This window comes from Anabrus simplex, chromosome 1 (genome assembly GCF_040414725.1).
Source record: "Anabrus simplex isolate iqAnaSimp1 chromosome 1, ASM4041472v1, whole genome shotgun sequence".
Lineage (NCBI taxonomy): Eukaryota > Metazoa > Arthropoda > Insecta > Orthoptera > Tettigoniidae > Anabrus > Anabrus simplex.
In genome coordinates, this window is record NC_090265.1 from 386517652 (window position 1) to 386534945 (window position 17294).

The 17294-nt window shown below is 41.5% G+C and overlaps 1 protein-coding gene across 6 annotated transcripts in view; it reads left to right on the plus strand.

The window, feature by feature from the left end:
- Nucleotides 1-17294, plus strand: part of metro (membrane palmitoylated protein 7-like protein metro) — a 225935-nt gene that overhangs the window by 29731 nt on the left and 178910 nt on the right. For all 6 annotated transcript variants that reach the window (XM_067134964.2, XM_067134966.2, XM_067134962.2 and 3 more), the window contains 2 exons: nt 846-1129; nt 9917-10048. In XM_067134964.2, the coding sequence (XP_066991065.1) occupies nt 846-1129; nt 9917-10048 (416 nt within the window). The remainder of the gene's footprint in view (nt 1-845; nt 1130-9916; nt 10049-17294) is intronic.

Genomic DNA, 17294 nt, shown 5'->3' on the forward strand with positions numbered 1-17294 from the left:
AGTGGTCGACAGAACGCAAGATGCAACACAGTGCATTCGTGAAGAGATTTTGGGAGGATAAGAAGGCACAAACCATCAAACCAACTAACAAGTTCAAACGCGCTCTATGAATGGGCATAACGAAGAAAGAAATAAGAAGAATAGATGTAAACAACTTCATAGCCACACCTCACAAGTCATAATAATACTCGTCAAGCTTGATATTTCCATTATTTACCCATGGGTTAGAGAATATTGTTTCCAAGTTATACTAGTCCATTACACTTGCATCAACCATTACATTAATTTTTAACCGGGCGAGTTGGCTGTGCGGTTAGGGGCACGTGGTTGTGAGAATGCATCCGGGAGATAGTGGGTTCGAATCCAACTGTCGGCATCCCTGAAGATGGTTTCCCGTGGTTTCCCAGTTCACACCAGGCTAATGCTGGGGCTGTACCTTAATTAAGGCCACGGTCACTTCCTACCAACTCCTAGGCCTTTCCTATCACATTGTCGCCATAAGACCTATATGTGTTGGTGCGGCGTAAAGCCACTAGGAAAGAAAAATTAATTTTTAAAAGAATGCAACATCTAACTTGCTACATAAGATGGCATAAGATTGGCTCAAAATTTACACCTTCTTAATTTGGATCCCACCATTTATTGGAATAACATTTTCAAATAAATTTCACAAGAGTAGTTCACAACCAGTTTTTTTTTTTAAATAATTTTTAAATAACAACTGAATTTGAGGTCTTGTCTAACTCTTTGAGGATTAAGAGCTGTAAAGTTTTCTTTTACTGGTTAATTCTTTCAATTTTCCCTGTTGAATTAAGAAGTAATGTTATGTTCTTGTTATATTGCAGCTCTCTCTCGGTTGTTGGTTTCGTTAGAGGAGGCTAGACAAGTTCTTCCCAGTTCAGAAGAGGAGTTTGGATTTCTCAGTGAACTTCTGCAGTCAAAAGAATTACATGCATTAGTAAAGGTTCATAATAAAATAATAAATAATGGAAAAGATGAGAAGTTTCATCCAACTCTCTCTAATTCCATGCAGATAGCATTGGAAGTTCTGGATCTCATAGCACCAAAAGCAACTGTTCATGAGGAGTGCAAAGAAGTATTCATGTTACTACAGACTCCACATATTCAGGTGAATGTTTTTTCCTTCAAAAATTATTTTTAATATTTTGTTGAATGTAGACCACAAAGCATACTTCCAGATTTCTGCCCAAAAATGTACACTTGAACTAGAAAAAATGGCATTTTCTTTGCACTTTCTGTAATATTAGGATTATTTGAGCTTTTGCTTCAGTTTTCATAACCGTTTTCTCAAAATAATTAGGATTCGTAGGCTTAATAATCATAATCATAAACTATTTCCTTGTCATGCTCCTGCTGGATTGGGATGTTTTTGCACCTTTCCATCTTCCTCTATCCAACCAACCTTGTTTCTGAACTGTGCTCCAATCCAGTCTTTTCTAATTATATGAATTGTTTAAAACCACCTTTGTCTGAGTCTCCCTCTTGCCTGCCTTCCTTCCTTCTCCATTTTCTGCTGCTTTATCCTTCCTTTTTCTATCCGTTCACATGTCCAGAGCATATAAATTTATTTTCTTCATTCTGTCATAAAGCTTCTCCACTCACATTTCCTTCCTCTCTCTTTCCTTGCACATTATTCCCACGCGAATGTAGGATCTGCAATGTTGTCGCCGTTTGTTGTCGTGAAATGCATCTTCAAATGTGACATTGGCTTTTTTAATCTTTCACAACTCTAACCAGCGCTTCCTGGCTCTTCCAAGTGGCAGTCTTCTGACAGGGTCCAATCTCAAAGCCGTGTGAGTGATTGAATCTAGCTCTCTTTGGACAACGTGCCCTTACTATCTGAGACATGCTTCCCATGTCTTTTCTACAATCAGAGCCACGCCCAGTTGCAGGTGGACAGTTTCATGTGACACGTGATCCCATCTTGTCAATCCAAGGCTCCAACACAGCATCTGCATTTCAATCGCACAGAATGCTTGTTCGTGCCTTGATGCTGCCGGTCAGCACTTGGTTCCATAGAGGGTAACAGGACCAAAGAAATTCTTGTATGTTTTTCCCATTAGCCTTTCAGGCATCCTCTAATCAAAAAGGAATCCAGAGACTTGTTGCCATTTCATCCAGGTTGCATTAACTCTACTACGGGCATCTGGAAGGATATCACTGTTGCAGCTAACGACTGAACCAAGATACTTGAAGTTGGTGGTCTTTGCCAGTTTTTCATCACTGATGCTGAGGGTGTCATTAATCTGTTGCCCACTTTCCATGTATTCTGCTTTCCGAGTATTGAGCCTCATTCTGTTCGTCTCAAGATGGGACTTTCACTGTTTTATATGCTGGTGCAATGACATGCGATTTTCTGATACTAGATGAATGTAGAGAAGGGTCTATGGGTGGGGGTGTTTGAAGGTCGACAGATATTACGTCCATGGAGAGAATAAATGGTAGTGGCGAGAGGGCTGAGCCTTGGTGGACTCCTACGCTGATGATGGTGCCAACTCCAACTGGACAGTGAACAGCGCTGTTGATATTACAATACAGAAGTTTTGTCCATTCGAGGTAGGCTTCAAGGATTCTGTGCAAGTGAAATGCATGCCAGGTTAGATTGTGGGGTACGCTGTCGAATGCCTTTTCCAAGTCTAAAAAGACTGCATGAGCAGTCTTGTTCTTTTCACTATGTCGTTTCAGGAGTATGCAAGCTGCATCGGTAGCATCTGTTGTACCATTTCTTGTAACAACCCCGCATTGGTATGGCGTGATGGAAACAGTGTTGCAAAGCCAGGCATCGAGAACTCTTTAAAAGATCTTTAATGTGTGGCACAGGAGACTGATGGGACGATAATAATTTAAGCATTCGATTATGTCTCCTTTGCCCTTCCAGATGAGCACTGTTATACTACAATGGCATGTGAGGCCTGCTGCAGGTCTTTCGAGTTGACGCTGTTTAGGCAATTTGCGTGTCTGCTGTGAGGATGGTTCCCTACCTAAGATGAAATCTAATGCTGAAACGCCACAAACGCCCAGCCCCAGAACCGTATGAATTAACTAATGGAAGTTAAAATCCCCAACCCAACTGGGAATCGAACCCAGGATCTCTTGGATCAAAGGCCAGTGTGCTAACCATTCGGCCATGGAACTGGACAATGTTATACTGCTCAGCCAGATTGTGGGAACTTCATTTACCTCCACAATGTGATTGAAGAGGTCTGCGAGAATGGAGGTGCCATTATTATCAAGAATATTCCATACCTTGGCCAGGGTATCATTGGGCTCAGTTTCCTTCTCTTTCTTCATTTTTCGGATGGCAGTTCCTACTTCTGTTTTTGTGATGGGTGGTATCAGTCCAAGAACTGGATCAGTCCTTTGTGTTGTGTTGGGGGTGGAAATTCTTCATTGGAGATTCTTGTACTCACTCCAACACTCAGGACTCATACTTGGATCTTGAAGGACTTGGCGTTTGTTGTCTTTAATGTTTTTCACAGGACTGACATCTTGCGTTGATCGATGCCACGCACTAGCCAAACTGTAGATCTTGTTTGCTCGCTTGGGTATATCCTGCTCTTTATACAGTTGATTGTACAAATACATTTGAATTGTCTGTACAGACTAACAGATCGTGCTGCTTTTATCATTTCGACACACAATTAATCTATTCTTGCTGCTTTTCCTTCTTTTTATTCCTTTGACAGGTGGTTTCACCTCTTCCATTGTGATTTCACTCGCTGATTCTGTCTCCTCATGCTACTTCTGTCATCTCGCTTACATTCCTTCTCATATTCGGGAGTTCATCAGAGTAATCCTTCCATCTTTCTTTATCTCCTCTGGTCCATTTTTCCTTTTTCCTTTCACCTGCTTTGTGTAGACTCTTTCTTTTCTCTTGTTTCTTACAAGTCCATATAGCATCCTTTTACTGCTAGGCACATCCTCTTCCAATTCTTATGTAGATCCTTGCCAGGTTTTCTTATTTTCTTCACTTATTACTTTCTTTCACCTTATTTTCATTTCATGATACTTTCTTCTATTTTATCCCTATGTCATTCTTGCAGTGCTTCTTATTTTTCAGACTGCTTCCTTACCCTCCCATTCCACCATGGGCTTTCCTTATCTTTCATTCCTGCAGCTATTGTGTCCGACTCGTTGGCTGAACGGTCAGCGTACTGGCCTTCGGTTCAGAGGGTCCCGGGTTCGATTCCCGGGCGGGTCGGGGATTTTAACCTTAATTCCAATGGCACGGGGGCTGGGTGTATGTGTTGTCTTCATCATCATTTCATCCTCATTAAGACGCGCAGGTCGCCTAAGGGAGTCAAATAGAAAGACCTGCACCTGGCGAGCCGAACCCGTCCTGGGATATCCCGGCACTAAAAGCCATACGACATTTCATTTTTTGCAGCTATTATGCCACAAATGCACTCTGCATAGCTTACAAATGCCTTCTTGAACATGTTCAATCCCCTTCCACACTCTGCTCCCTAGCTCTGTTTAAGTGTTTTTTCAATTTATATTGGAATTTATCTTTTCTTCCGTATCTTTTAATTTCCATACATATTTTCTTCTCCCTTATTTTTTCCCTTATTTTTTCACTATTTTTTCCTACTTTCATTTTTACTACTGCTATTCGGTAATCTCCATCAAAGGCTACTTCTGGCAAGGCTGTTACATCTAATAATTGTCTACGATTTGCTCTTTCCACCAAGAAGTGATCAATTACTGTCTTTGTCCTTCTGTTTCCCTATCCGTATCTTGTAAGTTTCCTAGTATTCTCTCTGAACCGCGTACTGCCCGCACAAAAATCCACCAACTTCTCTCCCTTTCGATATACAATGCATCGAAGTCTCCCATGACAGTTGCTTCCATATCCTTTATTTCTCTCTCCACTGTCTCCGGGAATTAAAAAAATATTTTGTATATTTATATATTGTAATATAGTGGCATTAACAAAAAGACAGAATAAAATCCAAACCAGTGAAATGAAATGTATACTCAATTTCTTCGTATTATTTCCGTTGGTCTCTGCAATCAATGCTTCATTGAACATTTTTTATTGTTGACTAGAACTGGCTTGCCATAATGATGATCTGAGAGGATATTTATTCTCTCTAACTCCTATCCATTCACTGTATTTATTCGATTATATCAATCTGCTGAGCAAGCGGGATTTCGTAAAGGTTCCTCAACTGTTGAACACATCCAGACTATTCGTCGTCTTCTTGAAAAAAAACCACTGAGTACAGCATCAAGATTCATCTGGCCTTCATTGATTATGAAAAAGCTTTTGACTCTGTGGAGATTTGGGCAGTCATGAAGGCACTTCAAAATGCCATGATAAACTCAAGGTATATAAAGCTCCTGGAAAACATTTATGATCAAGTGACAATGGTAGTCAGAGTAGATGAAAATCTCATCACCAATAAAATCTCAGTTGGCAAAGGAGTTCGACAAGGTGACACAGTCTCTCCAAAGCTGTTTACCCTTGCCTTGGAAGAGGTATTCAGAACCCTTCATTGGAATAATAAAGGAATAAAAATTAACGGGTTATATTTGAACCACCTGCGTTTTGCCGATGACATTGTGTTCATAAGTGAAAATCTAGATGAGCTAGAAAGCATGATCCAAGAATTAAAAACGGCCTCTGCTAAAATTGGTTTGGAAATGATTAATAAAACAAAAATACTAAGCCCAGACAGTCAATAGAAGCTGTCGATGAGTACATCTATCTTGGACACAAGATAAAACTTAAAAAAGACAACCAACATGCAGAACTTCCTCACAGAATAGGCGCGAGTTGGATAACATTCTGAAAACTAAGGTTCATCCTGACCAACAAGGATGTAAAGTAAAAGGATGTTCCAATTAACCTGAAGACGAAGGTTTATAATACGTGCGTGGTGCCAGTATTACTTACGATCTGGAAATGATGACTCTGACGAGGGAAAGTGCTCGCAACCTTCAGCGAACACAACGAGCCATGGAGCGACAGATGCTAGGGATCAGTCTTAGGGATAAGATCCATTCAGAGGACATCAGGAGAAGAACAAATATAACAGACATCCTAGAGAGAGTAGCAAGACTAAAATGGCATTGGGTAGGACACATAGCTCGACAAGACTACAGCAGGTGGACCTCTAGGATTGATCACTGGAGACCATGGGAATACAAGATAGGCATTGGAAGACCCCAGAAGAGATGGCTCGAAGACATAAAGCTGTTGGCTGGAACACGCTGGTTCCAAGTGGACCAAGCTCGATAGCTGCAGTCGCTTAAGTGCGGCCAGTATCCAGTATTCGGGAGATAGTAGGTTCGAACCCCGCTGTCGGCAGCCCTGAAAATGGGTTTTCGTGGTTTCCCATTTTCACACCAGGCAAATGCTGGGGCTGTACCTTAATTAAGGCCACGGCAGCTTCCTTCCCACTCCTAGCCCTTTCCTGTCCCATCGTTGCCGTAAAACCTATCTGTTATTATTTATAAGCTTCATATCCGTATTGATTGGTATCACTATATAGAAATAATATGAGTCACCACCTTATCAATACACTATTGACCCTATTTACCAGTTTGGTAGTAAATAAAATAGTGTATTGATAAGGTGGTGACTCATATTATTTCTATATAGTGAAACCTATCTGTGTTGGTTCCAAGTGGCTCAAGACCGAAGATGATGGAAGCATATGGAAGAGGCCTATATCCAGCAGTGGATTGGAATAGGCTAGAAAAGAAAGAAAAAGAAAGATATCAAAAGTTGAACCCATTGGAGACTTGCTGTAAAATTGTCAATTTTTTGTCTCAGAAAATTTCATGAGCCGTAATTTGAATAATTTTGGCTTTCTCTACCAGGCATTTCTTACGCTGCTCTTTCACAAAGTAAGTTAAAACCACTGTGACTCCATCCATGGTGGTGACCAATTGTGGCTTGTCAAATGTTTTTACCTTGTAGAAACTCTAAAATAATTTTGTCAATTCCATATTGGTGCTGTGTAACAAGATTGGATGTCTCCTTGGCAAACCAAGATGGTAATTTTTCGTTGAGCAAGTGCTCTTTAACCAAAGTTTCTTTTGTGAACACAGAGTGCTGTCTAAAATAGTGTAAAGACTAATGCCATAGAATACTGGACAACTGAAAATGGGTGATTTGGAGTGATAAATCAAGCTGTACAAAGTAGCGATCCAAGAAAAGAAGAAGAAGAAGAAAAGAATATTTTATTGCATACTGTGGGAGGATGTTAATGACTCTAGTTCCCTCATTGGTAATGATGTTAATGACGGTTCATAACCCGATGCTCCATCACAACCAAAGAGGAGAACACACAAAACTCGATATGAAACTGGAATCAAAATTGCCACGCTAAACATTCTGACACTAACTGGCTTGGAGGAATTACTTTGATGAATTTGCTAAATGTGAATTGCATGCAGCCTACACAAAAAGACAGTACTGGTACTATCTCATGCAAGTTTGCCTCTGACAATGGGTTAGACTTAACATGGAGTGATGTAGAATATGCCTGGAAATACATCAAAACTGGAAAATCAGCTGGTGCTGTTGAAATTAATGGAGAAATGATCAAGGCTATGGGCATTTCTGGAAAACATTGGCTCTACACACTTTTGTAAGATCTGGAAAGAAGAGGACATACCAGTCGATTGGAAAACAGGCATCATAATACCAATTTTCAAGAAAGGAGATAGAAAGAAATGTTTCAACTATAGAGGCATCACTTTAACATCTCAAGTTGGTAAACTTTATGAAAGAATTATAGAGCGTAAAATCAGACCCCTTATTGAAGCGAACCTCTTCGAAGAACAGTATGGATTCAGGAAGGGGAGATCAACAACTGATTTAATCTTTACAGTCCGTCAGTTAATGGAAAAATACTACGAACACAACCAAGATTTGTGGTTAGCCTTTCTGGATATCAAGAAAGCATTTAATGCTGTGAACAGAGAGAAAGTGTGGGAAACACTGAAGAAAACTGGAATACAGGATGACATGTTACACAGATCAAGAATTTGTATGAAGATACCCAAAATAAAGTCAAAACACCTGTAGGAATGACTGAAACCTTTGATATAAAATCTGGGTTAAGACAGGGTGGTGTTTCGTCTCCTCGTCTTTTCATCACTGTCATGAATGAGATTCAGAGAAAAGTTCACCAAACCATTGGAGGTAAGAAAGTGAAAGTTATCTTGTTCGTGGACGATATATGCTTCTGGGGAGACTCTAAAGAAGACCTTCAAGGACAAATAAACTCCTGGACAGAAGCTGCTAAAGAATATGGACTCATCTTCTGCCAAGAGAAAAGTGAGGTTATGGTCATGAAGAGATACGGACAACCAATGGGACACATTGAAATGGAGGGTAAACAGCTACAGATGAACCGTCAATTCAAATATCTCGGAAGTATTATCTTTGATACTGGTTCTATAGACAAGGAAATTTCCCACACAATTCAGGCAGGTAGCTACTTTTACAAAATAGTTAATGACATAATATGGAACAAGAAAATACCAACAAAATGTAAGAGAATCTTATTTGAAACCTATTACGTACCAATCCTGACCTATGGTTGCAAAACATGTACCATGAGAAATAAAGGTTAGTAGAATCCAGGCAGCAGAAATGAGATTTGTCTGTAGCATGATTGGTAAAACACGGAGGGACAGAGTCCATAATGAGGAAATCTGGAAGCAGGCTCAAGTTGTAAGACTGCAGAACAGAATAACAGAGCAGCGTCTGAGATGGTATGGACATATGTGACACATGGGAGATAATAGATTACCGAAAAAAATGTATGATCTAAAACTTGAAGACAAAAGACCAAGAAGGCGACCAAGACTCAGGTACAAAGACATGGTGAAGATTGACATTCAACAGCAAGGACATACTTTGGAAAGCATCGAAGAAGGAGAGAAGTTCAGAGACCACAACTGGTGGAGGAGCTTCGTTCGCCGACCCATCGCTTAAGATCGAACGACGTGGGGTATGTATGTATGTATACTGTGGGAGATCAGTTTGGTGGTGGTTATCTGTTTCTGCATGACAGTGTGCTTTGTCATAAGGCACTTTTTTATGCACAGTAAGGTTCGTATGGGTGAATTAGATTGACATCTTCACTCCTTATGCAAAGGTCACCTATTACAAATGGCTGTAGTTACAGCTCTTCATGCAGGATGGCCTGCTATTCTTCCAAAGTTGTTCCGATACTTGATATCAAATCTCCCCTGCAGAATTAGAGGCAATGAAGGCAAAGGGTAGGCCCAGTGCTAAAAAGTATGTCACAAATACAATTTGATTTTGATTTCAAAGTATGACTTGATAGTGTATTTGTGTTTTTTACTACCAACAGTTTATATGAAATTTTATTGTGTGTAAATCTATTGAATGTAATGGATGAAAAGCTGCAAGTTCTATCATCATCTATTCTCTGTTCCACATTTTCTCTGGTTTGTATAGTATCTTAATACCTTCCACTTCACTCTGTCCTTCCACCATTCCTTTTCGGATATTCTTTCAACTTTGATTTCTCCCTTATTGTATCCTTCCATCTATTTCTAGGCTGGCCTCTAGCCCTCTTCTCCATCGTAATTTCCTTGTAGGCCTGCTTTGGCATTCTCATTATATGCCCAAAGCATGTTAGCTTTTCTGAATCAGTCCTGTCCTGCAGTCTCCCAACACCAACTCTGATGTATCTCTTCATTTTATATCCTGCATCTCCTGAATTTTCATATTTAAAACAGGTTTAGACCAGCTTTGCTTGTAGACTGACCTGTTATACTCACAGTTCTTCCAGGAGAGATCTTATATTGCTGGTTTTGATGAAAAGTTTTATTTAGAAAGTAGAGGATTGAACTTTAATCTGTGCAATCTGTAGGCTTTTTATTTTGAAGTATTGCTGTTTTCCAGGGATTACTGTGCGCTCATGATGCAGTGGCTCAGAAGGATTATTTCCCAAGACTTCCTGAAATTCCACTGGAAGTTGATGAAGATGAGGAGACTATTAAGATTGTTCAGCTTGTGAAAAGCAATGAACCATTGGTATGTGAATTAGCATTGTGGGTTCATTGTTCCTATTTTTGGGATGTGACTGAATAATCATGTTGTATATTAACTGTTGTTCAGATGCCTATTATTTTAGGTTAGATGCTTACATATTACTGAGGTAAATATACTATTAGGCTTGTACTCGTACAGTATTTTTCTTGTGATCTACACTCATATTATAAATAGAGGATTTTTGGTATGTGGAGGATCACTCATGTTTTTTTTCGATAATTCAGAAAATTAACCACACAGTAAGCAGTAGACTTAAATACTGGACGGTAATACACTGTCTGACAGAGCAAATGCAACACCAAGAAGGAGTGGTCAGAACTTTATGCCAATTGCAGGGTAGACTGACGTCACTGAGGTATGCTCATGATGTGAAATGCGCCGCTGTGCTGCGCTCGTAGCGAACGATAAATGGGACACGGCGTTGGCGAATGGCCCACTTCGTACCGTGATTTCTCAGCCGACAGTCATTGTAGAACGTGTTGTCGTGTGCCACAGGACACGTGTATAGCTAAGAATGCCAGGCCGCCGTCAACGGAGGCATTTCCAGCAGACAGACGACTTTACGAGGGGTATGGTGATCGGGCTGAGAAGGGCAGGTTGGTCGCTTCGTCAAATCGCAGCCGATACCCATAGGGATGTGTCCACGGTGCAGCGCCTGTGGCGAAGATGGTTGGCGCAGGGACATGTGGCACGTGCGAGGGGTCCAGGCGCAGCCCGAGTGACGTCCAGCACGCGAGGATCGGCGCATCCGCCGCCAAGCGGTGGCAGCCCCGCACGCCACGTCAACCACCATTCTTCAGCATGTGCAAGACACCCTGGCTGTTCCAATATCAACCAGAACAATTTCCCGTCGATTGGTTGAAGGAGGCCTGCACTCCCGGCGTCCGCTCAGAAGACTACCATTGACTCCACAGCATAGACGTGCACGCCTGGCATGGTGCCGGGCTAGAGCGACTTGGATGAGGGAATGGCGGAACGTCGTGTTCTCCGATGAGTCGCGCTTCTGTTCTGTCAGTGATAGTCACCGCAGACGAGTGTGGCGTCGGCGTGGAGAAAGGTCAAATCCGGCAGTAACTGTGGAGCGCCCTACCGCTAGACAACGCGGCATCACTGTTTGGGGCGCTATTGCGTATGATTCCACGTCACCTCTAGTGCGTATTCAAGGCACGTTAAATGCCCACCGCTACGTGCAGCACGTGCTGCGGCCGGTGGCACTCCTGTACCTTCAGGGGCTGCCCAATGCTCTGTTTTAGCAGGATAATGCCCGCCCACACACTGCTCGCATCTCCCAACAGGCTCTACGAGGTGTACAGATGCTTCCGTGGCCAGCGTACTCTGCGGATCTCTCACCAATCGAACACGTGTGGGATCTCATTGGACGCCGTTTGCAAACTCTGCCCCAGCCTCGTACGGACGATCTACTGTGGCAAATGGTTGACAGAGAATGGAGAACCATCCCTCAGGACACCATCCGCACTCTTATTGACTCTGTACCTCGACGTGTTTCTGCGTGCATCGCCGCTCGCGGTGGTCCTACATCCTACTGAGTCGATGCCGTGCGCATTGTGTAACCTGCATATCGGTTTGAAATAAACATCAATTATTCGTCCGTGCCGTCTCTGTTTTTTCCCCAACTTTCATCCCTTTCGAACCACTCCTTCTTGGTGTTGCATTTGCTCTGTCAGTCAGTGTATTTTAATGTTTTTAACATTCAACATAGCATATTTCAGCTTCTTCTTTCCTGCCACTTTTCCCACACCTGTGGGGTCGCGGATGCGAACTATGTCGCACATGTGGATCTGGCCCTGTTTTATGGCCGGATGTCCTTCCTAACGCCAACCCTATATGGAGGGATGTAATCACTGTTGCGAGTTTTCTGTGGTGGTTGGTAGTGTAGTGTGTTGTCTGAATATGAAGAAGAAAGTTTTGGAACACACACAAACACCTCGTCCCAGAGGAATTAATCAGAGGCGATTAAAATACTTGACCCAGCCGGAAATCGAACCCGGGACCCTCTGATCCGAAGGCCTCAACGCTGACCATTCAGCCAATGAGCGGACAACATAGCATATTTCAACATTACGCTTTAATGAAGAAGTATGTCACAGTTAATCCTTTGGTCATATTTTTTTACAAATGTTATTAGGTTAAAGCAGAAATATATCTTATTCTTAAAAATTACCTGTTTTAAAATGTAATTTTCAGCATTGTTTGCATAATAAAACCATGAAACATTCAGTCGAATGCATGTGTATATGTAACGCAATGTAATAAAGTCGAATGAGGGGTGGGGGGTAATTCCATGATGATTTTAAAGGTAATAACCGATGGCACACTAGACGTAAAAAGTAATAAACAAGACCTAGTCGGAAAAGGTTTGCCATCCCTGGCATATATGTATAGTATTAATGTACTAATTATCAATGTACAGTATAAATGTATATATTAGTATATGTATGTTCGGTATTCAGCCCGAAGGCTGGTTGGATCCTCAACAGGTTCACCATTAGCTGTCATAGATGGCCCAGGTGTCACTGAAGAGGCGTACTAGGGAAATGATGAGTGAGGTAGTTTCCCGTTGCTTTCCTCACCGAGCCAGCCGTTGCTATTACATATCAGTCTGCCAAGCCCACTGAAATGCGTGCACCAACCGAGCATATGAGAGACATTTTCACACCATTCATAGCAGAGACTGGCTGCATAAGGAATGGCATTACTTGCGTCACTCATACCACAGTCACTTTCATATTGTCAAAGCCAAGGATAAGACTGAGACAGGTCAATGAAAGTAACAATTTTATTCTAGCCCATACCAGAAGACATAGTGCACTGTAAACACTACATCTTGCCAGCAAAGGCCTGTATATATTAGTAAGGTAAGGTAAGGGTTATTCTGCCCGAAGGCAGGTCCGAACCTCCGCAGAGGTGTTCCTGAGCCGGAGTTTACGTGCGGTAGGGTGGCCAGTTCCTTTCCGCTCTTCCATACCCTCACACCCCACTCCGTTATAGCAACGACTTTTTTCTGTCCCTTCAAAATTCTTATATTAAACTGTGTATTGTCCTTCGGTTACAGCGAGAACCCTATCACTGGCGCATCCGTTATTACGAGCGATTAAGCGTGCGTGCGTTTTCCGTTACCAGTATTTATGCACCACAGCGATGATATTGCATGCGATCGATTACCTTCGGCATCGTTTCCTCGCTATGTGCACTAGCGGTTTCTGTCGTCGACATTCGAAGGCGATGTCGGAGTCAATTAGTAATACCCGTCGACAGCTGTTCCGTAAAGAAAATTCAAAATGAAAGAGAACTTATTTTCGTAATAAATGCGCAAATAACGTGTCCGATAACGGTTGTTAAATCGTTAAAAATTAAGGCTGACTAAACGACCGCTTAATTTTGAGGCTAAATACTGCACTTAAGTAAGAATGGGATACACCTCGAGATATGGCAGAGTGCTTAATTGTTTTCAGAGGTTAGTTTATATTTTGTCGTGTCTGGTTAAATTACGGAAAGGCTATTATGAAAATTTATAGCGAGAAAGTTATAATTTCTCTACTGGCGCTTGAAGTGTGTTTTCATCATACGTATAGTACGATTAAGTTAGGATACGTGACGCTGTTTGAATAAAAAAACTGAAACGTTTGCAACAAAATGCGATCGATCATCTTCGGTAAGGTAGGCCTATAGTTTTTTCACTTTGTGCATTTGCGAGCTCACTCGTTGACATTCACAGGCGATGTTGGAGTTGATTAGTAATACCCATCGACTGCTGTTCTCTAAAGAAAACTCGAAAAGAAAGAGGATAACATGTTTTCGTAATAAATGCGTAAATAACGTGGCCAATAGCAGTTGTTAACTCGTTAAAAATAAAGACTGAAGTAAACGATATATTAATTTTAATGTTATATACGGAAATTAAGTAAGAACGTGATACACCTCAAGATATGGCAGAGTACATCACTGATTTCAGAGGATATTTCATATCTTCTCTAGTTTAGTTACGGCTATTTACATGTTAATTTTTCGCGAGGAGGTTATTTCTCTACATGCATTTCAAATATGTTTTTATGATAGGCTACATATACGGTTATGTTAAGTGACGCTGTTTGAAGAAGAAAGCTGAGGTGTTTGCCACATAAATCTCTGGAGTGATACCGTATTTTTCTGAATCCAAGACTTTTTTTCTCAGAATCTCGTGCGAAAACTCAAGGGTTGTTGCATTCGCGGCCTAACAGTAAGTTAATGGATACTACTAGCAACTACCACGGTAACCACGCTGCTTCTTTTCACACACGCTGAACTCGTTGACAATAAATGACCGACTCTTTACTACACATCGCTAGCCGCGACAACCGGTTGTGCAGTGCCTGTGTGTTTCTCAAATCTGCAGAATGGCATCAAAACATGCGACACTTCGAATTCTTAGAAAAGCCATGGCTACTCAGTGGCAGAGTCATAACACGTCTATTGTACTTGACGCTTAGTAAAATTAAGGTTTATACACAGCAGGAATATTTTCGTGATGGATAGTCGTATTGTAAAGATATGTGAAAAAGTATTGGCGGCAAATTTTCAACGGGTTCTAGTCGATATTATGATGCCAATTTTAAGTTAATGTTTATTAAACACTCGGAAATGTAGAATAATTGTGCAGCCGCAAGAAAATACAACATAGGCCTAACTAAAGCAAATATTTGACGTTAGCGTGAAGACAAAGAGCTAAAAAAATGCGTACTGCACAAAAAATGCATTCAGTGGTCCGCAACAAGGACGCTTTAAAGAAGTTGAAGGTGAAATTGTGAGGTATGTGCACGAAAAACGCAAGGGCGGAATGGCCATTCTGTGACGCAATAAACTCGTTCGTTGACTTTCAACGTTCGCGATTAGGCCTATACATCGCTAGCCGCTGAATTTGGCCGAACCCGACAAGCAAGACGTGCGTGTAGCGGTAGCCGGTTATATCTGACGCTGCGTAAAAGTAACAGTTTTATAGTTAGCAAGAATAATTTCCTGATGGATCGTTGTATTGTAGAGACGCATGGAATAGGTATTGCCGGAAAATTTTCAACAAGTTCTCTTCGGTATTATGATGCCAATGTTAAGTTAATGGCCCTTAAACCCGCGGAAATAAAGAATGATTGTGTAGGCGCAAAAAAAAAAAAAAAAAAACCAAAAAACGGCGTGACGAAAGTCATGTTTGGCATTTAAAAATAGTCTAAAAATGCGTAGGCCTACTGTACAACAAGGCATTCATATGATTTTACACACTTCTTTTTGAGCCTGATTAAAATTTTTTGAAGGGAAAAATGGGGTTCATCTTGGATTTGGAGAAATACGCTACTATATTTTTTTCAGAAATAAATTAAACATACACTTTCACCTAGTATCGGATTACGAAAAATAACAAACACGTAAGCCGTAGTGTGGATATCATCTGCGGAAACACAAGTTTTGAACAAACTGATTGCCGTTTCATACCGATTTTAATGTGCATAAAGGGTTTTCCGACTTTTATACAAAAATCGGATATAACGACAATCCGCTATAGCGAGTGAATTTTTCGCTGTTGTGAATTCTCGGTATAACGGACTTCTACTGTATATATATTGTATGTGGCTATGTATATATTACATCTCCTCCTAAACCACTGGAGCGATTTCTACCAAACTTGGTACGCTTATGACTTAGTATCAGGAGACAAACAGCGTGGGCATAAGCCACCCCAAACACCCTTAGGGGAGTGGGGGGGGGGACATATGAAAATAATCTAAAATAGTGTCGAATCCATACTTTTTGGGGTCGCCGATATGAATAGTGACACACTGGATTTGTTTAAAGTCCAGGTTCAGCCCCCTTTAGGGTGGAGGGCGAGGGGGGAGTGATATATAAAAGTAATCGAAAATAGTATTGAATGCATATTTTCGGAGTCACTGAGATGAATAGTGACACTCCGGATTTCTTAGAGTCCAATTCAGCCCTCGTTTGCATTGAGGGTAAGACACATAAAGTAATTGAAAATAATGTCGAATCCATACTTTTCAGGGTCGCCGAGATGAATAGTGACACTCCGGATTTTTAAAAGTCCAAGTTCAGCCCCCTTTGGGGTGGGGGGTGAGTGGGGAGTGATACACAGTTCAAAAAATTAGGGGGAGCATGTTTTTGAACGTATGCCAAGCTCCACAAAACAATACCTCACACCCAGGTATATTACCAACTAAACCTTTATTCTTTACCGTTGAAGTATACAAAAGTACATCGATGGATTCACGTTCATTTTCATAACACAAATGGAAATGTCCAAATAGGGGTGAAAACAAAGTGATAACATACATCCAGGGTAGATTTTTATCACAGTTGGAGAGCTTCATTATGTTGTATGTCCTCTACCAGCTTTCATCACAGCTTGGCACCTACGTGGCATGCTCCGTATAAGTCGACGGAGGTCATGTTGCGTTATCAGGACCCATTCTCCAGTGAGAGCCTGTTCGAGGTCTTGGAGAGTCTGTGGTGGAACAGGACGCCCACGAACACTTCTGTCAAGCCTGTCCCACACATGTTCGATGGGATTAAGGTCGGGACTCACTGCTGGCCATTCCATCTCTTGAATATCCAGTTCTCGCAAGACAGCTCTGGTGATGTGCACTATATGAGCCCTGGCATTGTCGTGCATGAGTATGAATTCAGGGCCAACACCGCATGCAGCAACCAACATATGCTGTAGCAGTATCTGGTTGATGTACCCCGCAGCAGTAAGATTACCACGGACCACGACAAGTTCCGTACGGCCATCAATACTGATGCCACCCCACACTATGTGATATAGATATTGATTCCTATAGCGAACCTGAAGTATTTGCCTCGAATGAGTAAATTCATAATAGCAATATAAATGGTCCATTATTGGACATTATAATTTTTCCAGCTAACTCATTCCTGGTTGCCAGCGTTTCACCCTAGTGTGCTAAGTTGGTTTCTTCAGTTGGTAAATAGCACACCCACCAAGATACATGGCTAGTGCATACCGTGGAGGCCACTGCGTAGGCTATTTGGAGCCACCGGCAGTGCCAATGCACTCTGAGAGACTTTGTCTCACTATCAAACATTGATGCCTGCCTGGGCATCTGATGATATAGATATTGATTCCCATAGGGAACCTGAAATACTGTATTTGTCCCGAATGAGTAAATTTATAATACCAATATAAATGGTCCATTATTGGACATTG